This window comes from Sus scrofa, chromosome 2 (assembly GCF_054392235.1).
Source record: "Sus scrofa isolate SSC_HxYL_T2T_F1_AM1 chromosome 2, Sscrofa_HxYL_maternal_Yorkshire_Landrace_v2.0, whole genome shotgun sequence".
NCBI lineage: Eukaryota > Metazoa > Chordata > Mammalia > Artiodactyla > Suidae > Sus > Sus scrofa.
In genome coordinates this window covers 146,974,036-146,999,179 of record NC_139384.1, presented here as the reverse complement: position 1 = coordinate 146,999,179, position 25,144 = coordinate 146,974,036, and the positions used below count along the sequence as shown (strand labels likewise).

Below are 25,144 nucleotides of genomic sequence, written 5' to 3'. Positions count from 1 at the left end.
TCTCTAAATGTTTGATAGAATTCACCTGTGAAGCCATCTGGTCCTGAACTTTTGTTTGTTGGAAGTTTTTTGGGTTTTTTTTTTAGCTTTTATTTTTTTGTCTTTTTGCCTTTTCTAGGGCCACACTCATGGCATATGGATGTTCCAAGGCTAGGGGTCTAATTGGAGCTGTAGTCACTGGCCTACATCACAGCCACAGCAGCTTGGGATCCAAGCCATGTCTGCGACCTATACCACAGCTCATGGCAATGCCAGACCCCTAACCCACTGAGCGAGGCCAGGAACCAAACCCACAACCTCATAGTTCCTAGTCAGATTCATTAACCACTGAGCCACCATGGGAACTCCTGTTTTTTGGAAGTTTTTAAAGCACAGTTTCAACTTCAGTGCTTGTGATTGGTCCATTCATCTTTTCTATTTCCTCTTGGTTTAGTCTCGGAAGATTGTACTTTTCTAACAATTTGTCCATTTCTTCTAGGTTGTTCATTTTATTAACATATGGTTGCATATAGTAGTCTCTTATGGTCCTTTGTATTTCTGTGGTGTCTGTTGTATCTTTTCCTTTTTCATTTCTAATTTTATTGATTTTCTTTAATTGATGAATTTGGCTAAGGATTTATCAATTTCTTGATCTTTTTGGAGAACCAGCTTTTGGTTTCATTGATCTTTTCTATGGTTTTCTTCATTTCTATTTCATTGATTTCTGCTCTGATTTCATGATTTCTTTCTTTCTGCTAACTTAGGGTTTTGTCTGTTCTCTCTCTAGTTGCTTTATGTGTAAAGTTAGGTTGTTGTTTTGAGCTTTTTCTTGTTTCCTGAGGTAGTCTTGTATTACTATAAACTTCCCTCTTAGAACTGCTTTTGCTGCATCCCATGGGTTTTGGATTGTTTTGTCTTTGTTGTCATTTGCTTCTAGGTATTTTTTAACTTCCTCTTTGATTTCTTCAGTGGTCCATTGATTATTTAGTAGCATGTTGTTTAGTCTCCACATGTTTTCTTTCTTTCTTTTTTGTTTTTGTCTTTTGTCTTTTTAGGGCTGCACCCTTTTTAGGGCATATGGAGGTTCCCAGGCTAGGGGTTGAATTGGAGCTGTAGCTGCCAGCCTACTCCACAGCCACAGCAGTGCCAGATCCGAGTTGTGTCTGTGACCTACACCACGGCTCATGGCAAAGCCAGATCCTTAATCCACTGAGCAAGGCCAAGGATCAAACCTGCATCCTCATGGATGCTAGTCAGATTCTTTTCCACTGAGCCACAGTGGGAACTCTTAATATTCTTTGTTTTAAGGCCTATTTTGTCTGATATGAGTATTGCTACTCCAGCTTTCTTTCAATTTCCATTTGCATGGAATAGTTTCTTCCATCCTCTCACTTTCAATTGTACATGTCCCTAGAACTGAGGTGGGTCTCTTAAAGACAGCATATGTGTAGGGTCTTGTTTTTGTATCCATTCACACAGTCTGTGTCTTTTGGTTGGGGCATTTAATCTATGTACATTTGAGGTAATTATTAATATGTATGTTCTTATTGCCATTGTATTAACTGTTTTGGATTTGTTTTTGTTGGTCTTTTTTCTTCCTTTCCCTTGTTCTCTTCTCTTGTGGTTTGATAACTATCTTTAGTGTTGTATTTAGATTGCTTTTTCTTATTTGTCTGTTTATCTATTGTAGATTTGGGGTTTGTAATTAAAAGTTTTGATATAGGAATATATGTACACATAAACACAAGATTGTTTTAAGTTGTTGGTTTCTCAATTGCAAGTGCATCTCCAGTATCCTGCATTTGTACCCTCCTCTGCTCATGATTTCTGGTTTTGGTGTCATATTTGTGTATGGATGATTTCCTACCCTTACTATATGTATGCCTTTACTGGTAAGCCTTGTCATTTTGATATTTTTGTTTCTGGTTGTGGCTTTTTTTTTTCCACCTAGAGAAGTTCCTTTAGTATTTGTTGTAAAGCTTTTTTAGTGTTGCTGAATTCTCTTAGCTTTTGCTTGTCTATAAAGCTTTTGATTTCTCCTTCAAATCTGAATGAGAGCCTTGCTGGGTAGAATAATTTTGGTTGGATGTTTTCTCCTTTCATCACTTTAAGTATATTGTGCCACTACCTTCTGGCCTGCAGCACTTCTTCTGAAAATATCTGCTAATAACCTTATTGGGGTTCCCTTGTATGTTATTTGTTTCCATACTTTGTCTTTAATTTTGGTCAGTTTGATTAATATGTGTATCGTGGTATTCCTCCTTGTGTTTGTTTTATATGGTACTTGTGCTTCCTGGATTTGAGTGAGTGATTCCTTTCCCATGTTAAGGAAGTTTTTAGCTATTATCTCTTCAGATATTTTCTCTGGCCATTTCTCTCATTCTTCTTCTGGCACCTCTATAATATGGATGTTGGTGCTTTAACACTGACCCAGAGTTCTCTTAGACTATCTTCATTTCTTTTCAGTCTTTTTTTTTTCTTTCTATGGCTGCACCTGTGGCATATGGAGGTTCCCAGGCTAGGGATTGAATTGGAGCTACAGCTGCTGGCCAGTAACACAGGATCCGAGCTGTGTTTGCAACCTACACCACAGCGCACAGCAATGCCAGATCCTTAACCCACTGAGCAAGGCCAGGGATTGAAACTGCAACCTCATCATTTCTAGTCAGATTCTTTTCCACTGCACCACAATAGGAACTCCTCTTTTCAGTCTTTTTTTCTCTTTTCCATTCCGTGTCAGTAATTTCCACTAGTCTGTCCTCCACCTTGCCATTTGTTCTTCTGCCTCCTGTATTCTGCTCTTGGTTGCTTCTGGTGAATTTTTATTTCAATTACTGTATTTTGCATCTTTGCTTGCTTAATCCTTAAATCCTCTATCTTTGCTCAGTGTTTCTTGTAATTTATCAATCTTTGCCTCGGGTTTATTTCCAAGATCTTAAATAATCTTTACTATCATCAGTCTAAAGTCTTTTTCATGGATGTTGGTAATCTCCAGATCACTTAACTGTTTTTCTGGGTTTTTTCCCTTGTTCCCAGTCATAATTCTGAGTCATAATTCTCTGCCTTTTCATTTTGTATAGATTTTTGGTGTGGTCTTCTTTTTGCAGACAATAGGATTGTGGCCTCTCTTCCTTCTGATGTCTCCCCCCCTTGTGGCTGAAGTTGGTATGGAGGCTTGCTGCAGGCTTCCTGATCAGAGAGACTGGTGCCTGCCCACTGATAGGTGGAGCTGATTCTCATCCCTCTGATGGGTAGGGCTTTGTCTCTGAGTGTGATTAGAGATGGTGTGCTGGGGGGTCTTTAGGCAGCCTGTTTGCTGATGGATTCAGCCAGACTTTCCAAAATGGCCTCCTCTAGAGGAGTTTGCACAGATGATTATTCCTGAGACCTTTACCTCCAATGTCCTTACCCCACAAGAAGCCATAGTCACCCCCTATTTACCCATGAGATCCTCAAAGAATTGCATGCAGGTCTGGCCCAGATTCCTATGGAGTCTCTGCTTTTTCCTGGGACCCAGTGCACGTGAAAGCCTGTATTCGCCTTTCAAGAGTGGAGTTTCTGCTTCCTCCAGTCCCATGGAGCTCCTGTGCATAATCCCTGCTGACCCTCGACACCAAATGCTCCAGGGACTCCTCCTCCCAAGCCAGATCCCAAGTTGTGGGACCCTGACATGGAGCTCAAATCGTTCACTCCCATGGGTGAGCCTTTTTTGATATGGTTACTTTTCAGTCTCCGGGCTGCCCACCCAGCAGGTATGGGGTTGCTTATATTGAGTAATTGCCTCTCCTACTGTCTCAATGTGGCCTCCTCTTTGTCTTCTAGAGTAAGATATCTTTTTTGATAGTTTGCAGTCTATTTGGTTGAAGGTTGTTTAGCAGTTGGTTGTAATTTTGTTGCTTTTATGAGAGAAGGTGAACTCCAGCCCTTCTACTCCACCATCTTAATCCCATCCCTATAGGAGCTGAAGACTTCCCAGAGAAGATAGGTAAGAAATCAGAGGACACATATTTCTTAAGATACAAAAAGGGAAAGAAAACAAAATTGTGAACAAATTTAATTATATTAAAATTTAGGGGGGAGTTCCCGTCGTGGCGCAGTGGTTAACGAATCTGACTAGGAACCATGAGGTTGCGGGTTCGGTCCCTGCCCTTGCTCAGTGGGTTAACGATCCGGCGTTGCCGTGAGCTGTGGTGTAGGTTGCAGACGCGGCTCAGATCCCGCATTGCTTTGGCTCTGGCGTAGGCTGGTGGCCACAGCTCTGATTCGACCCCTAGCCTGGGAACCTCCATATGCCGTGGAAGCGGCCCAAGAGATAGCAACAACAACAACAACAACAACAACAAAAGACAAAAGACAAAAAAAAAAAAAATTTAGGGGTACTCTTCATCACAGAACACTTTTAAAAAATGAAATGGCAAGTCACAACTGGGAACTTACATTACTAAATCTAGAATGTATAGTAAATTTCTAGAAGAAAACAATAAGAAAAAAACCAGCATATCCCCCCAAATGAGCAAAGGGCAGAATCAGATATTTTACAAAAGCAGGAAGATGAATGGCGAGTAACACAAAAGCTTCAGTAGTAAGCAGGGAAATGAAAACCACAGATTCCAGTTTTCTCATCCATTTAGCGGAAACTATCAACAACGAGTGTTGGTGAGGATGTGGAGCAATGGGGTCTCTCACACCCTCGTGTACATTGGGACGACCCTAAAAAGGCGCAGTCCTAAAAAGACAAAAAAGAAAAAACCAACTTTGTCTATGTGATATGGCAGGATTCTTTGTATCCAGTTTGTGTTTTTGTTTGGTTTTTGTTTTTGCTTTTTAAGGCTGCATCTGCAGCATATGGAAGTTCCCAGGCTAGGGGCCAAATCAGAACCACAACTGCTGGCCTGTGCCACAGCCACAGAAATGCCAGATCTGAGCTATGTCTGCGACCTACGCTGCAGCTCATGGTAACGCCATATCTTTAACCCACTGAGTGAAGCCAGAGGTGGAACCTGCATCTTCATGGATACTACTAGTTGAGTTCTTTCTTTTTTTTTTTTTTTTTTTGGTCTTTCTAGGGCTGCATTTGCAGCATGTAGAGTTTCCCAGGCTGGGGTCCAATTGGAGAAACAGCTGCCCGCCTATGCCACAGCCATAGCAACAAAAATCTGTGACCTACACCATAGCTCACAGCGACCCCAGGATCCTTAATCCACTGAACAAAGCCAGGGATCAAACCTGCAACCTCATGGTTACTAGTCGGATTCATTTCCGCTGCACCACAAGGGGAACTCCACTAGTCAAGTTCTTAACCCTCTGAGCCCACAGGGTTAAGCCACTTAATATTAAGCCTAAGTTTCTTAATATTATCAAATATCCAATTTTGGGGTAACTATTTTTAGCTGCTGATGGGCCATCCTATGCAAGGCATTGAGTGAAGTTCTACTGAAAATATGTGGGGCTGAAGATCTCATTCTGAGTGAAGAACAGCTCCCTCAGTCCCCTGATGGGCTGGGAATCTGGACTTCTTCGGGTGGCTTGTGGAAATATGCCCAGGAGTGGGATTGCTGGATCGTATGGTAGTTCTGTATTTAGTTTTCTGAGGTACCTCCACACTGTTTTCCATAGTGGTTGTACTTACATTTGACTTTTGAACATGTTGTCAGAAACAGGAAACTGCCCATAGATGAATAAAGCTTCTTCTCCTCCAGTTGCCCCTGGCACTAGAACTTGGGAGATGGAGGACACCAGCCTAGCTCTGCTCATCAGGGAAGCGCTCAGCCCGCCTAGAGGGAAGGGCAGTAGGAGAAAGAGGTGTTGCATTCTGCCCCGACAACAGGCCTCTCCCCTTTCTGCGCTCTCCCAGAGCAATTATTTCATGAGGAGCTGTCTTGATGACGTGCCTGGCTTACATGCCCAAAATATGCTGTCCAGCTGCGTTGTTTCCTACTGTAGTAGGCGTCGTAGGTGTGATTTGCTGGTATTTGGGTGAGGCAGCAACCTGAGCAGTCTCACTTGAAATCTTGTTGACCCGCTGAGAATCTGGCACTGACTTCAATCATCATTTAGTACAAGGCAGAGGACTCTTTCAGCAGTTAGGACTGCCAGCTTTCTGCAGCTAAGACTCAGTGGTAGTCACTGACCTCAGTCTTGCCCGTCTATGGGCAGGGTTAGAGGATGCAGCATGGACATACAGCCTTCAGCATCTGCTCTGCCCTCAAATTGCAGATACACCAAGAATACAAATCATAGTGGCATCATCAGGAAAAGAGGGCTAAAGTGCCTCTAGCCCTGGGCCGTATTTTAGGTCCAACACTTTGTGCATTTATTTTGGAAAAAGTGTTGGGAGCAGAGGAAGTCAGCATCCGATCACATCATTGGAATCTGACATCGCTGATATAACTTTTTCTCTTGTGTCCTATAAATTCAGCTACATTCAACTGTATCACAATATTTCCTCTCAAGGTAAATTCTGTATACTAGTAGGGTAAATGATCTGGTTCTTGGGTTAAAATCTAGCTCATCCTTTGAGATTATTCTATAAAAGAGAACCTCAAATAACAGAGTATAGGAGTTCCCTTCGTGGCTCAGCGGTTAACAATCCCGACTAGTATCCATGAGGATGAGTGTTAGATCCCACGCCTTGTTCAGTGGGTTAAGGATCAGGTGTTGCCGTGAGCGGTGGTGTAGGTGGCAGATGCGGCTTGGATCCTGTGTTGCTGTGGCTCTGACGTAGGACAGTGGCTGCAGCTCTGATTCCACCCCTAGCCTGGGAAACTCCATATACTGCAAGTGTGGCCCTAAAAAGACCAGAAAAAAAAAAAAGAAAAGAAGAGAAACAGAGTATCATAATAATGATAATAAGGCACAGCTTTATTCAACAAATATTCTTTTTTTTCTCTTTTTCTTCTTCTTTTTTAGGGTCGCATTTGCAGCACATGGAAGTTCCTAGGTTAGGAGTAGTTTCAGAGCTGCAGCTGCCTGCCTGCGCCACAGCCATAGCAACACAGGGTCTGAGCCTCGTCTGCGACCTACACCACAGCTCACAGCAATGCTGGGTACTTAACCCACTGAGCAAGGCCGGGCATCAAACCATCCTCATGGATACTGGTCGGGTTCGTTACTGCTGAGCCACAATGAGAATGCCAGCAAATATTCTATTTGAGTGAATTTTATTTGAGCTGCCAATGTCTGTTTCCTAACTAGATTGTGAACCATTGTATGGCAAAGATCCAAGTTTTCTTCATCTTTTTCTTTTCTTTTTGTCTTTTTAGGGCCACACCCACGGCATACAGAGGTTCCCAGGCTAAGGGTCAATTCGGAGCTGTAGCTGCTGGCCTACACCACAGCCACAGCAACGCCAGATCCAAGCCCTGTCTGTGACCTACACCACAGCTCATGGCAGCATCGGATCCTTAACCCACTGAACAAGGCCAGATGTTGAACCTATGTCCTCATGGATGCTAGCCAGATTTGTTTCTGCTGAGCCACGATGGGAACTTTTTCATCTTTTATTCCCTGTGGCACTTAGTACATGGCAGAGAGTCAGTAAAGTAGAGCAGAGAAGATATGGATCTAAGTAATAATAGTAATAGTAATAACAACAACAACAGCAACAGCAACAACAATAATACAAAGCCGAAAGTATTTAGTGCTGAGAAAGAGGTATGAATGCTCTACAGGATTCTAGAGGGAGAAATGGAACTGAGGGAACTAAAGATGCCTCAGTGGGTTGTGTTTCTTGACAGATAAGTGGACCTTAATAGAGTGAAATAAGGGCTATTGTATATTGGATGTTTATGATGTGCTAGGCACTGTACTAAGCATTTTGCATGCTTAATCCAATCAAATTCTCCTAGCAGTTCTGTGAGAGTAGTACTATCACTAGCCCCGTTTTAGAGCTGAAGAAACTTGTGGCTCAAGAAGATTAAATGCTTTTACCAAAGTCACACAGCTGGAAAGTGACAGTCAGGATTGGGTCTATTCTGACATGAAGAGTATGCTCTTTTTTTTTTTTTTGGTCTTTTCTAGGGCCACACCTGCAGCATGTGGAGGTTCCCAGGCTAGGGGTCTAATCAGAACTGTAGCCACTGGCCTACGCCAGAGCCACAGCAACGCCAGATCTGAGCCGCGTCTGTGACCTACACCACAGTTCACGGCAATGCCGGATCCTTAACCCACTGAGCAAAGCCAGGGATTGAACCCGCAGCCTCATGGTTCCTAGTTGGATTTGTTAACCACTGAGCCATGACGGGAACTCCCAAGAGTATGCTCTTAAAAACTGGCCTTTGCTGTCCTTTATTCTAGGAAGTGAAATGAGTAGTTCAGTGTTTGGAAAAACATGGTCCGTGTTCTAAAACATTTAGTCGATAAGGCTGGAGAATAGAAGATGTAGAGATGGGAGAACAGTGGGAAATAAGGTTGTTCCAGTAAGTCAGGGACACATCTCAGAGGACCTGGAATGCTATCCTAAGGAGTCAGGCATTTTTGGAAGTTGATAGAAGCATTTAATTCATACTCTTGAAGAGACAGGATTAGATTTGTGCTTTAGGAAGACAACTCACTGCGAAGGGGCAGGATAAGAAGGAGAAAAACCAGTTAGGTGGCTATTGCACTGGTGGTTCGGGAGTGAGAAGGCATGCATAGCCCCAAGAAGAGATGACTCCCTTCTGCAAGCCTAACTGGGATTGTTTCATTTTATGATAGACAAAACACACTAAAAAATCTAGACTCGGAGTTCCCCTTGTGGCTCATGGAAATGAATCTGACTAGTATCCATGAGGACACGAGATTCAATCCCTGGCCTCACTCAGTGGGTTAATGATCCAGCATTGCCCTGAGCTGTGGTGTAGGTGACAGACACGGCTTGGGTCCTGCGTTACTGTGGCTGAGGGGTGGGCTGGCAGCTACAGCGCCGATTTGACCCCTAGTCTGGGAACCTCCATAGGCAGCGGGTGTGGCTCTAAAAAGACAAAAAAAAAAAAAAAAAACAGAAACAAAAACAAAAACCTGGACTCAAAAAGAACATAATTTAGGGCATAATTATTAGCTTTACAAAAATGTGTTCTCTTTGAGAGCTTTAAAAATAGCATTTGGTTTAGAGAACTATATAAACTAACCCATATTTATGTGACATTCTTCAAGGAACATTTGCCAATCAATCATTACAAAGGAATATAGGAAATATGTACATATATATCTCTTAAGACCCTGGTTTCTCTTCTAAATGTTATTACATCTCCAACAAATTCCTGAAATATTCCAAAGAAATAGAAACCATTAGGATTAGTCATTGGAAAACTCCCAGGCTATTGCTTCTGGCTAATACTTCTGGATCGATAAGTAATTCCTTGGCTTACAGTGCTCACTTAGATTGCTGAGCTGTGTGTACCTCTGAGGCAATGTGTGACACCATGACATGGGCTAATCACACAGTCTCCACCTGTCCAAAGGGAATGACTCCTAAGAAGGCAGACTCTTTCACTTTCTTTTCAGGGGAATTTCATCCCATGATCCCCCACCCAGAAGTACAGGATAGATGAATAACAACAATTAGGTTAACTGTGAGATCTCGTCACTCACTTTCTGAAGCCTTATCAGCAAAGCTAGAAACCTGTCCTATTTAACCACAGAGCCTGTGGGAATGGCATTTCACATCTCTGTGGCTATGAGGTAGTTCTCATCTCTCCACTGGTCAACATTCTTTATTTGCTCCCTAAAACATGATCATCTGGATATTGTGGAATTATTAATTTTTTTTTTTTGTCTTTTGTCTTTTTTTGTTGTTGTTGTTCTTGTTGTTGCTGTTGTTGCTATTTCTTGGGCCGCTCCCGCGGCATATGGAGGTTCCCAGGCTAGGGGTTGAATCAGAGCTGTAGCCACCTGGCCTACACCAGAGCCACAGCAACGCGGGATCCGAGCCGCGTCTGCGACCTACACCACAGCTCACGGCAACGCCGGATCATTAACCCACTGAGCAAGGGCAGGGACCGAACCCGCAACCTCATGGTTCCTAGTCGGATTCATTAACCACTGCGCCACGACGGGAACTCCGGAATTATTAATTTTGAATGTGGCAGTGATTATGCTAAAGTGAGCTTTTGTCTTTTAGAGATACATAATGAATATTTATAGATGACCTTATATGATGTCCAGAATTCACTGCAAAATGGCACAAGATGGGGAAGGTTGGGGGGTGTAGATAAATAATAATGACCATGAGCTGATGACTGTTGAAGCTGAATAATGGTGTGTGGGGGAATCCCTACACTATTCACCATATAAATCAGTGAATAATTATTAGCTTTACCAAAGGTCTACTTTTGTATATGTTTTAAATTATACAAAATTTTTAAATGAGTGCTCTTTAGGTAGAGGGCAGAATTAGCAATGTTTAGATTTGGGGTTGAATATTGTAGTGGAAAGGGAGAAATGCTGATGAATTGTTTCTAGAAAAATATGCATGCCCAGTCATTTTTCTTCTTAATGCATTATGTACTATTCTGTGCATCACCAGCCTGCAAGGCTACAGTAACTCTGTACAGCTATGATTACTTTCCTATGCATTTGCCTCTGCCTTTTATCTGTATTCCTAGAGCTTTTTCACCTCGGGCCTTTCTCTTCCATTAGATTAGTAATCTCATCATGGCAGAACTTTCCATGTAACCAGCCCTTTGCTCCAAAGCCCCAAGTACTATGATTTCTTAAGAATAATACAATTTAAAAAGATAAGATAGGGAGTTCCCGTTGTGATTCAGTGGGTTAAGAACCTGACTAGTATCCATGAGGATGCGGGTTCGATCCCTAGCCTTGCTCAGTGAGCTAGGGATCCAGCACTGTCTTGAGCTGTGGTGTAGGTCGCAATGCAGCTCAGACCTAGTGTTGCTATGACTGCAGTGTTGGCCATCGGCTACAGCTCTGATTCTATTCTACCCCTAGCCTGGGAACCTCCATAAGCTACAGGCGTGGCCCTAAAAAGACAAAAGTGAAATAAAGTAAAGTAAGATAGGAAATCAAACAGCGTAAGCCAGTATTTTCCAAGAGACTCGCAAAGGAATGGTGATCGTCTAAATATTGGTTTATGTGTCAGAAACATCTGGGTTCACTTCCGTCACCAACAGTGAATCTCTCTGAAGCTAGGGGGATTCATCATACTTTTTCTTCCCGTAAAACAGAAATAACCTAGTCTCCCAATGGAGAAGGGAGAGGAGGGAAAAGGAAGGAAACAGGGACGAGGATGGCAGCCACGGTCTTCAGTTACTCAGCGGTTGCTGCAGAATTCATTCCTAAGTGGTTGGGATCATGGACCTGTCCCCAGGTGGCTGGGCCCACAACCCTGAATCTTGTTTCTCATTGGTGTGGCTCCAACACAGCTCTGATTCTTTGAGTCAGTAAAATTCCTCCCCAAATGGTCTGTACCAATTGCAGCCCTCTTTCCTCTTTTAGCACAGTGTTCTAGATGTTGTTATTGCCGTTAAACATCAGAGCATCGTTTTAAAGGTTACCCAAAGGTCCTTAATGTGCAGGGACTTGCTCCAGGTATATAGTTACATAGAAGGGCTCATACAAGAAGCCAGGTCTCCGTCCTACTGGGCAACTCCCCACCTCCACCCAGGTCTTAGAGATGTACCTTGGAGGTTTGTTTTGAAATTTTTAGTCTAATAGGAGTCAGGGGATACATGGAGTGCCCTGTTTAAGAACTATAATCTCTAATTTTGGCTTTCAAAAGGAAGTTCAGGGAAGGTGGCTCACCTCTTAAGCAACCTGCTGTGATGATGGAGTGAACTGCTATGGGGAAGTAGTGACATCGTCAACCCTTTCTGGCCTCCACACTGAAACTGGAACTCTTGGTTAGGAAATAGAGGAGGAAGTGAGGCAGATTTCATCATTGCCTAAGGAGCCTGGTATGCGAAGCTAGGGTTCCCTGGCTGTTGGCTGAGGCAACAGGGGGAAACTCGTTGCAAGCGTGCTGCGCCCCAGCTGAGCAGGGCTGGGGAGCTGCTTGTCGCTAGGGTGGACCTCCTCATCTCTGATCTCTGAGGAGCTCAGTAGGAACTGCTGGAACCCCGTTTCTTCTGCTTCTGACATTGCTTAACAGCTCCAGGAAATTGTTTTTTTTAAATAGTGTTATTTATTTATTTTTATTCTCTGTTTTAATTACTCAATGAATTTTATTACATTTATGGGTGTACAACCAAATTTTATAGTATTTCCATCCCAAACCCTCAGTGCATCCCCCCACCCCCCCAACCTGTCTCATTTGGAAACCATAAGTTTTTCAAAGTCTGTGAGTCAGTGTCTGTTCTGCAAAGAAGTTCATTGTGCCTTTTTTTTTAGATTCTACATGTAGGTGATAGCATTTGATGTTGGTGTCTCATTGTCTGATTGACTTCACTTAGCGTAATAATTTCTAGGTCCATCTATGTTGCTGCAAATGCCAGTATTTCTTTCCTTTTAAGGGCTGAGTAATATTCTATTGTGTATATGTACCACATCTTCATTATCCACTCCTCTGTCGATGGACATTTAGGTTGTTTCCAAGTCTTGGCTATTGCAAATAGTGCTGCAATGAACATTGGAGAACATGTGTCTTTTCGAGTCATGGTTTTCTCTGGATAGATGCCCAGGAGTGGGATTGCTGGATCAAATGGTAATTCTATTTTTAGTTTTCTGAGGAATCTCCATACTGTTTTCCATAGTGGAGACCTTGCAGTGAGCTACGGGAGCTGATTCTGGTCTCTGTCATTCTTTTCATTTTTTCTCCAGCTTTACTGAGTTACAACTGACACATAACAATATGTAAGTTTAAGGCCTACAATGTGTTTATTTGATAGACTTATGTTTGTATATTGCAAAATGGAAGCCTTAGCTAACACCTTCATCACATCATATAGTTACTGCTTCTCTTTTGTGGTGGGAACATTTAAAATCTACTCTAAGATTTCCAGTGTTCTCAGTGATAAAAGATCACAGGCCTGAGCTGACCCAGCAGGCAGAAATGCTGACTCTGGGTTCATACTGACTAGACCTGGACCTCTATAAAGGGAATAGCCACAAGCCAATGATGGGAGGTAGTAACTCCTAGGATAAAGGGCTGAAGATCTTACCAGAGCTGCTGTGGCAACAAGCAGGCTCCAGGACCCTGAGGAGGCTCGAGGGATGGAAGGGGTGAAGCTATGCTGGAACCATTTGAGTTGGGGTAACTGTGTCAGCCCAAGTACGAAGTGCTCGAGCAATATGGCACTTCTTAGTGACATTATTATACATGTATCCTATGATAAGATTTGTGTGGTCTGTTGTCACCTTCCCCCTTTCTGTGCCAACCAGGACTGATGTTACACCCGGGAGGCCTGGTGGAAGTGAGAATGGGGGAAATGTTTGTTGGCAGGGCCACCTCCGACAGTTGTGCAGATTGCATACTGAGCAAGGCTCCTACTGAGGGGGCGAGTAGGGGCTGAAATCCAGCCTGAGCTCCACCTTGCCAAGCCTTGTGCTTTACCATGGGGCTCTATCCTCCAGAAGAAAGAGATGCCTTTTCTAATGCATAAAAAGACAGCATATATCAGCGGGTCAAGGATTTGGTATTGTCACTGTAGTATCTTGGGTGGCTGCTATGGTGCAGGGTTGATCCCTGGCCCAGGACCTTTCATACTACATGGGTGCAGCCAAAAAAAAAAAAAACCTCCATATGCCGCGGGAGCGGCCCAAGAAATAGCAACAACAACAACAACAAAAAAGACAAAAAGACAAAAAAAAAAAAAAAAAAAAAGACACTTAGGAAAATCAGAGCAATTCAACTTTTGACTGGGTATTAGATGATATTAAGGAATTACTGATTTTTTTTAAAAAAGAAGGAATTTTTGGTGGCCACTCCTGCAGTATGTGGAAGTGCCTGGGCCAGGGATCAAACCCACAAGACAGCAGTGACCCAAGGTGCCGAAGTGACAATGCTCCTTAACCTACTGTACCACAAGGGAACTCCAAGAAGGATTTTTAAAATGTGATACAGTAATTATTGGGAGAAAGGAGTCTTTTTTCTTACAGATACACACAGAAGTATTTAAATATGAAAATATCTGTGATTTGCTTTAAACCGGTTTTAAAACAGTGATGAGAGAGAGGCGAGGCACAGAGGAAACAGAGTTGCCTTATGTTGATTGTCGTTGAAGACAGGCCATCAGTACATGAGGGGTTCTTTCTTTCTTTTTTTCTTTTTTCTTTTTTTTTTTTTTTTTTGTCTTTTTGCCTTTCCTAGGGCCGCTCCCAGGCTAGGGGTCTAATCGGAGCTGTAGCCACTGGCCTACACCACAGCCACAGCAACACGGGATCTGAGCCGCGTCTGCAACCTACACCACAGCTCACGGCCACGCCGGATCCTCGACCCACTGAGCAAGGCCAGGAATTGAACGTGCAACCTCATGGTTCCTAGTCAGATTTGTTAACCACTGGGCTACCACGGGAACTCCAGAGTTTCTTATATTATTATCTCTACTTTTATACATATCTCAAAATTCTCCTAAGAAGAGTTTTGACAAAAGAGAGAATGGTAGGTCCTGTCCTATTCTTCCTGGCGGTGATTTTGTGCTAACAGTTGCCAATGGTTTACATTGCTCCTCATATAAACATGATCTCTGTACTTCTGGATGCTTCTTGAGACCCAGGACCCCACACTAACGTGGAGATTTCAGGCAAAGAAACTGACTAGCAAAGGAAAGCATATTCTTAGTAAAATGTTTAGGCTAACCTCAAATCAGTATAATTTTTGGTGGCTAGCATTCCCTTGAAGACAACATTCTCTTCTCTGACAATACCCAGCCCAGCACAAGGTACATAGAGCGGGATCCGTAAACTCCTGCCGAATTGATTTGAATCAACTTGACTGTTCAGGATTAATTCATCAATTACTCTGAAGATTAGGTAGTGTTTGGTTTTTAACCTTGACATATATCTGTCAGCAGAAAAATAGGTGAAAAGGCTGCATGTTGCTAAGCAGATGAGGTATTTTGAAAGGCCCTTCTGTTTGCATGTGGGTTTTCGCCTTGAAGGAAGACTATTAACTCATGCTGCAGCCTGCTGCTCTCTGCTTAGTTTTGGCGATGTCACTAAGCCCAAAATAGAAAGTTCTTTTACTGCAGAGCAGGGAAAGAGGTTTAAATTTATCGGTTCAAGTAACAAAGGGGAGCATTATACTGGCTTTTCCCGGGTGGGGTGGGGTGGGGTGAGATAATGCCTGGTTCATCAAGGAGAAAGAGTGATCTGACACTGGCAGGAGCTGGGACCAGGAGACAAGCATACACTGTGGTGAGCTGGGCTCGTTTCCCATTCTGGCCCCCCTCGATCCCTCTTTCCAACTGTGGCACCTCTTTAAGATACGGGAAAGCAGCTGAGCCACTGGGGATTCGGTCCCAGAAACATCACTGAAGTTATCAGACTGGAAACAGTTCTCCGAGCCAAACCCCTCTTCTCTCTCAGCTTTTAGACGAGTCAGAACCTTGCCACAAAGTTAAAGAGCAGGGAGATATTTTTTTTTCCTGTCAAATGATCAAAAAATTTAAGTGATCCTTATGTTGAGGAAGAGTTTAGGGAAATTGGCATTCCCCTGCATTGCGGGAGGGAGGTAGACTGATCCAGCTGTCTGGATCCCTGGGGAAGCGGCAGAGGGAGATCCAGAGGATCATCTCCAGCTGGTGGAAGTATCAGCTGGTCCTGTAGACAAACTCGTGTTCATGTACAACAGGGGACATTGAGAGTCATGTTCATAGCAGCCGGGCGAACAAGAGCCGAACCCTAGAAGCAGTGCAGTTGCCGCGAGCGCTGGAGTCGATGTCAAACGTTAGTGTGTTTGTGCGTTGGTGTATTTTACACCCGTCAAAATGCACTACGGTGAAGTGTGATGCTATGGATGAATTTGTAACAAATATTAACTGGAAAAAATCCTCAAACATTATATCCAACATGGTATCTTTTTTATTAAGAACAGTTTTTAAAACTTACTCTTTAGGAATATACATAGATACAGTCAAACCATATAAAAGACAATCATGGAAACGAACATACGCTGCAGGATAGTTCCCTTGGTTGAGGAGCACAGGGAAATGAGTTAAATATTGGTTATCGTTGTTTAGCGTTGTGATTCACAGGTACTGATTACATTCTTAAAATGAATTTACCACCCAGATTAACAAAATTAGGCCACCTGTTAACAATTATGATAATGTCATAAACCTAGGAATATGGTTAATCCAATTCCATGTACCCGATATTAAAACAAAACAAAAACAGTCCCAGAAATGTCACTGAAGTTATGGATACTTGGCACAGTTATTCTATTTCTAAACATTTATCTTAAGGAATAACAGAGGTGAACACAAAAAGTTTGAACAAGGGCATTTATCATGGTATTTATAAGTATAAAAATAGGGAACAATCTATCAAATGAAGTGATTAGTTGCATAAATTGGGTTATATCAATATGCTTGAAAACAAGGTAGTTTTTTAAAAAATATTCTGAGTATTTATAATATATATATATATATATATATATATATCAGTTGAATAAAAAGGGTTACAGAACATACACAAAATGAACCCGGTTTTTTATTTCCTGACATATATGCATATATATATTATATCTATATCTATCTATATATATATATATATATATACGCACACACAGAAAACTGGGAAGGCTATACATCAAAATGATTATATCCTCTTCCCTAAGTGTTATGATTATTTTTTCCTTAAACTCTTCAGTCATTCACAAATTTTCTATAGTGATCATTAATTCTTTTACAATCAGAAATATTTATTTTATTGGTGTTTCCGTTGTGGTGCAGCAGAAGTGAATCTGACTAGTATCCGTGAGGATGTGGGTTCAATCCCTGGCCTCCCTCAGTGGGTCAGGGGTCTGGCGTTGCCATGAGCTGTGGTATAGGTCACAGACAGAGCTTGGATCCTGCGTTGCTGTGGCTGTAGTGTAGGCCGGCAGCTGTAGCTCCAACATGGCTCCTAGCTTGGGAGCTTCCATATGCTGCATGTGCAGCCCTAAAAAGAAAAAAAACTTTTATTATAAAAGTAGATGTTAAAATTGTAGCTAATATCCAGCGGAGCATTTGCCATGTGCTAGGAGCTTTACATGGGTTAATTTATTTACAGCTTAAAATCACCCAGTGAGGATGGTACGATTATGATCTCTGTCTTCCAGCTGAAGATATGAAACTTAGGAGGTTAAATAACTGGCATCAGGACACACCAGATCCTAAGAAGTGGTGCCTTGAATCAGTCTTCTAGGCGGCCCTTCAAAGAGTGGGCCTGATGGTAGGGTTTTGGTCTCCCTGACTCAGGGATGGCTCCATCAGAGACAATGGTTTTTCCTGAGAACAGTGCTGGGAATTAAACAGCCTGATGCAGACCTGAAACCCACAGAGAAAAAGAGGTCCTGAGGAGTGCCTGAGCCAGAGCCCATACAAGGGAGCCACCCATCGAACATGGGGAGGGCAGACACGGGGGAGCCAGAGCACCCAGCCCCTGAGGATTTCGGATGAGTCCATGTGGAAAAGGAGATCCCAGGGATTGGAGAATTGATTGGAGAGAAGAGATGTTTTTGTTCATGACTCCGACTGGCTCCGCTTCCACCAGCCACTGCACTAGGATTGGCGTCCAGAGCCTTCGGGAGAGAGAAGGGTGCTCTAGGCATGGGACGGAGCCAGGGGCTTAGCTGCTGTCTCTTCTCATCACTCATGCTTTAAATATAAGCTCTGAGGTGATCAAGGCATCAGAGATAAAATGCCTTGCTCAAGCTAAGTTGGCAGGATCCAGTATCCAGTTTGGACAAGACAGTGGAAAACAGACTCAGGGGGAAAAAATCCCTTGGCCTGAACGCCAACACAGCAGAGTCAAAGAATTTGATACCTTAACGTTGTAGAATAAACACATGTAGGTATGGTTTGCTGTTTTCTTCAAAACATCTAGAATAGATATGATTTAAGAGAGGATGAATTTTAACAGCTCTGTCTTCTCAGCTGAAGAATTCTGGACTACCCATCAAGACATAGCTCAAGCATCAGCTTCTGTGGAAAAACTTCCCAAGCTGCCCCAAGCAGCAAGGCCTTCACTCTTCTATACAAGTTTAATAAGTGATTTGTCTACCTGCTGGACTGTCTTCCTCTGCTGGAGCACAAGCTCAGGGCACTGTGTTCTGTACCTCTAGGTTTTCCCTGATTTTCTTGTTGTCCCTGCTTTTCCCGCATCTCTTTCTATCAACTCTCCCCAACATGCATCCCTATGCCTGCCATGGGGTAAGTGCTAATTAAAGGTTGTTGTTGGAACAGAGAGCTGTAGAGGTTTAGGGTGTGGTCTTCTAGAATCCACAGAGCTGGGAACCAACCCCCTTTTTGCATCTGATGCTGGAGAGAATCTGATGAAAGCTAAGAACACTTCCCCAGAAAACACATGCAAAAGAAAAATCCCAATTGTATAGCAGTAGACATACACACACACACACCCAACACATACACAAATGAGTGCATGTAAAACGGGGGAACTGTAAATATCATAGGTGGATCAGTATCCCAGTTGTGATGTTGTACTACAGTAGTGCAAGATGTTACTATTGGGAAACTGGGAACTCTGTTATTTCTCACAACTGCATATGAATCTAAAATTGTCTCAATAGGAATTCCCATTGTGGCTCAGTGGTTAACTAACCCACTAGTATCCATGAGGATGCGGGTTTGATCCCTGACCTTGTTCAGTAGGTTAAGGATGTGGCGTTGCCATGAGCTGTGGTGTAGGTCACAGACATGGCTCGGATCCTGCATTGCTGTGGCTGTGGCTAGGCCAGCAGCTGTAGCTCTGATTCAACCCCTGGCCTGGAAACCTCCATATGCCAAGGGTATGGCCCTAAAAATACAAAAGACAAAATAAAATAAAATAGTCTCTAAAAATTTCAATAAAAAATTCCTATGCAATATCTTTTGGGAATTGATGGTTCCCCCTGAATTCACCCATGATTCCTGATATCGAGAAGTCCCCAGGATAGTCTGGTCTCTACATTATTGGATGAGGAAACTGATGGGAAAGGATATGCTCAAAGTCGTACAGACTGTTGATGGCAGAAGTAGAGATGAGCCCAGCTCTCTTCTGCTACAACTGGCTCCTGGAAGGGAGATATTGCTGTCCACGTTGTGCTATTTACTTAACTTCAAGACAAGACAAGCCAATCAGGGTAATTGATATTCCCTGCCATGGGGAGAAAGTAGGCAATTAGTTTTCAGAATTATTTGGCCGTTTTTTCTTCTCATCGTTGTTTTAGGCCACCTGTGCAGAGCCTATGCTTGGGAAGTATCTCATTCCCAAAGACGGTGTCTTGGAAAGGTGTAGCTTAGGCACCAGCAGGCTTTTTGATTCTGAGTGCCAAAAGAGCCAAACTGTGCCTGTGAGTTATCCCAACAGGCTGGACAAATGGAGGAGTAGAAGGCAAAGAGAAGAAAAACAGGAGAAAAGAGATCAGAAGGGCAAGATACAAGGAGAATACAGTAGAAGAGGGGATGGGATGGATGTATTTAGGGAGTAGGATTGATGGGGTGAGCTGGACCACGGGCCACTCACAAAGCTACAGTCTTTAAGGACACCAGTTATTGCCCTATTCCTGGAGATTGCCAGACATTGACAGTGTTAGATGGTCCAATAGTCAAGATTTTTTTCACAAGAAAATCTCTTGTGACCGGATGCTAAAAGATCTCCACTAGTTAAGATTTTGGGTGCTGAAGACAAAGTTTGAAACCCAGCTTCTCTACCTACTAGTTATTTTATGTTATACAAGTTACTTAATCCCTTTGTGCCTCAGTTTCATCATCTGTAAAATGAGGATAATAATAGTATCTGCCTCATGAGTGGTGAGGAATAAATTATATATGTAAAGCACTTAGACGAGTACCTGACACATAGTTAGTGGTTAATTAGTGCTGGCCTTAGAATTGTGACTACCCGACAGAGGCTCATTTCCTCTTGCTTGTTCCTGCAAAGACAGAGGCAGCTGATTAGCATCCTTCCTCAAAGAAACAACCATCAACATGCAGGCACTAAATTACCCATCAGTTTTCTCTTTTCTGTACACACTGTTCCTTCTTTTGTTGGTGGACCCAACTCTAAGTTTGTGGATGTTTGTGGACATCCACTAAGGTCAGATCTTAGAGGAGCACATTAAGTACCTAGTAATCAAAGTGTCTCCCCGCCTGATGTTCCTTCTGATGTCTTGGGGAACAAACACTCTGGTGAGGGGAAAGTTTGTTTCTTTCCATGGGACAGGAGAGCAGTATGGCCCTATCCGTCTTTGCAAATGAACTTCAAAGCACTGTTGTTTGTTTTTATTTTTATTGGAGTATAGTTGACTCACAATGTTGTATTAGTTTCAGGTGTACAGCAAAGTAAGTCATATATATTTATATCTCTATTTTTTTCCCATGTAGGTTATTACAGAATATTGAGTAGATTTCCCTATGCTGTACAGCAGGTCCTTGCCAGTTATGTATTCTATGCATGCATCTATGTCAATCCCGTTCCTTCAATTTATCCCTCCCTCCATGGTTTCCCCTTTGGTAACTCTTAAGTTTGATTTTGAAATCTGTTGAGTTTATTTCTGTTTTTATAAATGTTATTTGTATCATTTTATTAATTCCATATATCAGTGATATCATATGGTATTTGTCTTTGTCTTCACTTAGTTCGATAATCTCTGGGTCCATCCATGTTACTGCACATGGCATCATTTCATTCTTTCTATGGCTGAGTAATATTGTATATATGTACCACATCTTATTCTCTGTCGATGGACATTGAGGTTGCTTCCATGTTTTGGCTGTTGTAAATAGTGCTGTAGTGAACATTGGGGATGCATCTATCTCTTCGAATTATGGTTTTCTTTGGATAGATACCCAGGAATGGGATTGTCGGCTTATATGGTAGTTCTATTTTTAGTTTTTGAAGGAACCTCCATACTGTACTCCATAGTGGTTGCACCAATTTACTTTCCCACCAACGTGTAGGAGGGTTCCTTCTTCTCCACACCTTAAAGCGCTCTTTAGATCCCTCTGTGCTTGCAAATTTACCTTCTTTGGGGAATGCGATTTCTCAATCTTACCTGGACTCAAGCTAGAACACTGGCAAACTGGTTAAACTGGGAAATAAAGAAAAAATGTGAACAGATTTTTCCCTGTGGCTTCCTGCAAAACCTCCTCCTCCTTAGCAGTGTTTCTCTCAGTCTTTAGGGAACACCTCCCATGGACTCACCAAGTCCTCCATCCATTTCTCTGTGCTCTGACAAGTGCCAGGTGGCTCTGAGATTCCACCAAATTCTGGAGCTCTCCTGCTAGTCTTCTAGGCACTCCCAGTCAAGAGAGAGCTCGAGTCCTCAGAGAAGACTCTTGAGAGGGTATGGGGCTTGAACTGGTTTTGAGTGGCAAACAGGGCTGATGATGTAAAAGTAAAGGGCTCTCTGGGGACCAGGGACAGGCTGAGCCAAGAGGTGAAAGTAGGAATGGAATAGGTGAGCATCGTTTGGGTCTGGGAGGGTAAGGGGCCCACTGAACTTAGAGGAAGGGCTTTTAGTGAGAGGGAAGGCAGGAGAAAAGGCCATATGAAAAGGCTTTTGAAGAGGCCATGTGAGAAGGCCACAGGAGAGATGAAGCTTCTTTTGACAAGAAAGTGGGCCCTTGAGTAATATTCCAGGGCATAGGAGAATACATACTAGAACAGCTGACTACATGTTCTTTGGGCCTGTGATTCCCCTAAACAGTACCTTGTGAATAATGTTCTATGTCAATGTACACACTTCCATGATAAGATTTTTAATAGCTGCAAAGTTGGCGACAGTGTTCTAAAGGTTCTACCCAACCTTCTAGAGTGATGAACTTTGAATTCCATTTTGGAATTTTTTTTCCTTTAACAGAAAAAAAAAAAATTCCTCTGTAACTGAGAATGGCAACTGGATGTCTTGACCCTTACTAGGGGAATATGGTCATTTCTCGTTTTCTTTAGCCAAACTACAGTCACCACGAGAAAGGGCTGATTCATATCTGTGGCGCATTTCCTCATCACAAAACTGGCCACATCTATAAAATTCTAATTTCAAGTGAAAGGACAATATAAATTTATTTTTTCTGAAATCCACAAAAGAGAGGAACAGGGACCGATACCAATAGGTTGCAAGCGTCCTCACATGTCCTGAGTGCAGACATCTTCTGGTAGTTGTGCAGGCCCCAGTGGTCAGAGCATGGCACACTTCTCATGGGCAGAGTCACTAACACATTGACTGCTCAGGTCTATTTGGGGGCTTCTGGGGCACAGAAGGCCTTGTTTCAAAGAACATGTTATCAGATATGGCACCCTTTTCAGATAGAAGATTCTGAGCTGTTGGCAGCATAAAAAATGACCAACTGAATTAATTCTTGGATTTCTTCCTAAGTGACTTGCTTTATTTTTACTTATTTATTTTGCTTTTTAGGGCCGCACTCACGGCACATGGAGGTTCCCAGGCTAGGGGTCCAATCCAAGCTACAGCTGCTGGTCTACACTACAGCCATGGCAACATCAGATCTGAGCCGCATCTGTGACCTACACCGCAGCTCATGGCAATGCTGGATCCTTAACCCACTGAGCAAGGCCAGGGATTGAACCCACAACCTCATGGTTCCCAGTCAGATTTGCTTCTGCTGCGTCATGATAGGAACTCCATAAGTGACGTGCTTTCTATACAACAAACTTTCAGAGTGTTTCCTTGATGGCAAGGGAAGAGAGAGGGTGTTCCTTTTGTTCCATTTCTACTCTTTTCTTGAATTTCCTTCCCCTTCCCTGCTTTATCCAGTGGCTTGGTGTCTATATGATGTTTTTGATAGCTGTGTTTTGTTTCCAAAGACCACTGTGTATTCCATGGTGGGCACTGAGGGGCTCCAACTGGTATTAAAGGATATTTAGAATTAGAGACCACTTAGAAATAATAATATAAATAAAAATAAAAAAACACTTACTGGATATTCATTATATACCTTTTGGTGTCTTAAATTTATAATTTCATTTACTTTTTTTTTCTTTTTCTTTTTTTTTCAGCTGAGTCTGCAGCATGCAGAGGTTCCCAGGTAGGGGAGCAAACCTGCACCACAGCTATAACCAGAGCCACAGCAGTAACAACTGCCAGATCCTTGATGTGCTGAGCCACAAGGGAACTCCAATTTCATTTACTTCGTAAAAGAACTCTATTATCTGTGTATCACAGTTATCCTCATTTTATAGATGAGAAAACTCAAAAAAAGTTACCGTTCCTCACACATCTAGGCAGTTGCAGAACCGGAATTCAAAGCTGCTCTATTGACTCCAGAGGTCCTTTCTTACCTACGCAGCCCTATTTTCTGTCTAAGTTTAGAAGTCAGGAAACCAGAAGAAATAACAGCAAAATAACCTAACATAAGACCAAGAGAATTGCTGACAATAAAATACGTCTCATTCTTTCTCCACATTTAATGTCAATTTTTATACCCTGGTTAAGAGTGCCTATTATAAAGCTATTTGCTCAAGGTTATCTTCCTCATGCCCTGCCCCCATCATCAGATGATTTTTATTTATAGCTATATTTGAGCATCACAGGCAACTCTCAGACTCGAGGTATACTGAATTTGCCATCTGAGCAAAGATTCTTTTTTGAGGCATATTTGCTTTATTTGTGCTCTGTTTTTTGCCAAGAAATTAAAAGGACGATTCTTTTTGGTTTGCTTTTAACTTTTTGTTCCAAGTATTCCTCAGCCCTAGAATTGAGACAGTCAGGTCTAATTAGCCAAGACCAGATAAATCAAACTGAATTTTCAGATCCGTTGACTATTTTGAGCTCTACAGAGAAAAAAAATCTAAATTTCTTCTAAAGGAAATGATATTCTGATTTAGTTCTGTATTGTTTATAATCATAAATGCTTTACTTCAGTGCTTGAATGCTAATAAGAGCTTCCTAGATTTCATTCCTTAAGAAATTAAGTCATAGCATCTAATTATTTGGCAGGATGTTCTGAGTATATGTAATTATATCTTCCACTTTTGTGGTGATCATAAGCCAAGGAATCTGCAGCAAGAGAAAATAAATAATACCTACATTAATGCTACCAACAAGGAAGGAGCTCATAGCACTTTGGAAAAACCCTCTCATTATAATCTTAGCACATACTGAGTGGTTAGTACTTTTTTAACCTGCCAAACGTTCACCTCCACCTTTTAAATTAATTAATTTTTTGACCATGCCCACAGCATGTGTGAGTTGTGGGCCAGGGATCAAACCTGCGCCACAACAGTGGGCTGAGCCACAGCAGTGTCAACACCAGATCCTTAACCCACTGAGCCACCTGGAAACTCCCACTCGCACCTTTTTAGATAAGAGAGCTCAGGCAAAGGGAAATTATAATCACCTTGCTCCATATTTCAGTCTCTTTAGATCAGTTGTGTGAGTGTTGCTGAGACCTTGAACCTGGGAGTATGAAGTTTGAAATCCTGACCACTACCTTGGGCAAGTCCCTTCTCTTTTCTGAGGGCCTGTCTGCTTCTTGCCAAATGAGATGGGACCACCTCTCACACAGGTATAGGGAAAAATGGTAAATAAGACAGCACACTGGGCATGGCTTTATAATCATGGGCATCAAGTGATGATTTTTTTCCTCCTTCATTCCACACGGTCCTAACTCTTACTTCTCTGTGTTCGGGGATGTTAACTGCAAAACATAGTCAGAAATTGGATTAAAAGAACTCTTTCCCAATCTGGTAAATTAAATATGTTACACGTTTTGTGGGGAGTAGATATGAGGTTCTTTCCTCTGGACATACCACAGGCAGGTATGAAGGGAAAGCAGAACTGCAGTTTTCAGCCCAGGCGGATCAAGTCAGTCTGCTTTGCCAGGCAGCTTGTCTTGTTCTTCATTTGTTTGTTTTGTTTGCTTTTTTAGGGTCGCACCTGTGGCACATGGAAGTTCCCAGGCTCAGGGCTGACTGGGAGCTGCAGCTGCCAGCCTACACCAAAGCCACCGCAATGCCAGATCTGAGCCACATCTGCAACCTTGACCACAGCTCACAGCAACGCTGGATCCTTAACCCACTGAGCAGAGCCAGGGATTGAACCTGCATCCTCATGGATACTAGTCGGGTT

The 25,144-nt window shown here is 42.6% G+C and overlaps 1 protein-coding gene across 11 annotated transcripts in view; it reads left to right on the top strand.

Moving 5' to 3' along the window:
- The window catches only part of CDKL3 (cyclin dependent kinase like 3), a 126,228-nt gene extending 102,755 nt beyond the window's left edge, over window positions 1-23,473 (top strand). For 7 of the 11 annotated variants that reach the window (XR_014838801.1, XR_014838795.1, XR_014838798.1 and 4 more), the window contains one exon: window positions 17,991-18,302. Coding sequence is in view for 4 of the 11 variants with exons in the window: in XM_085014597.1 (XP_084870723.1) it covers window positions 17,991-18,178 (188 nt within the window). In the remaining 7 variants the exon portion in view is untranslated. Of the gene's footprint in view, window positions 1-17,976; window positions 18,303-23,073 lie in introns of those variants that run through there. The other 4 variants (XR_014838802.1, XR_014838796.1, XR_014838799.1 and 1 more) reach the window with 2 other exon arrangements.
- The last annotated feature ends 1,671 nt before the right edge of the window (window positions 23,474-25,144 follow it).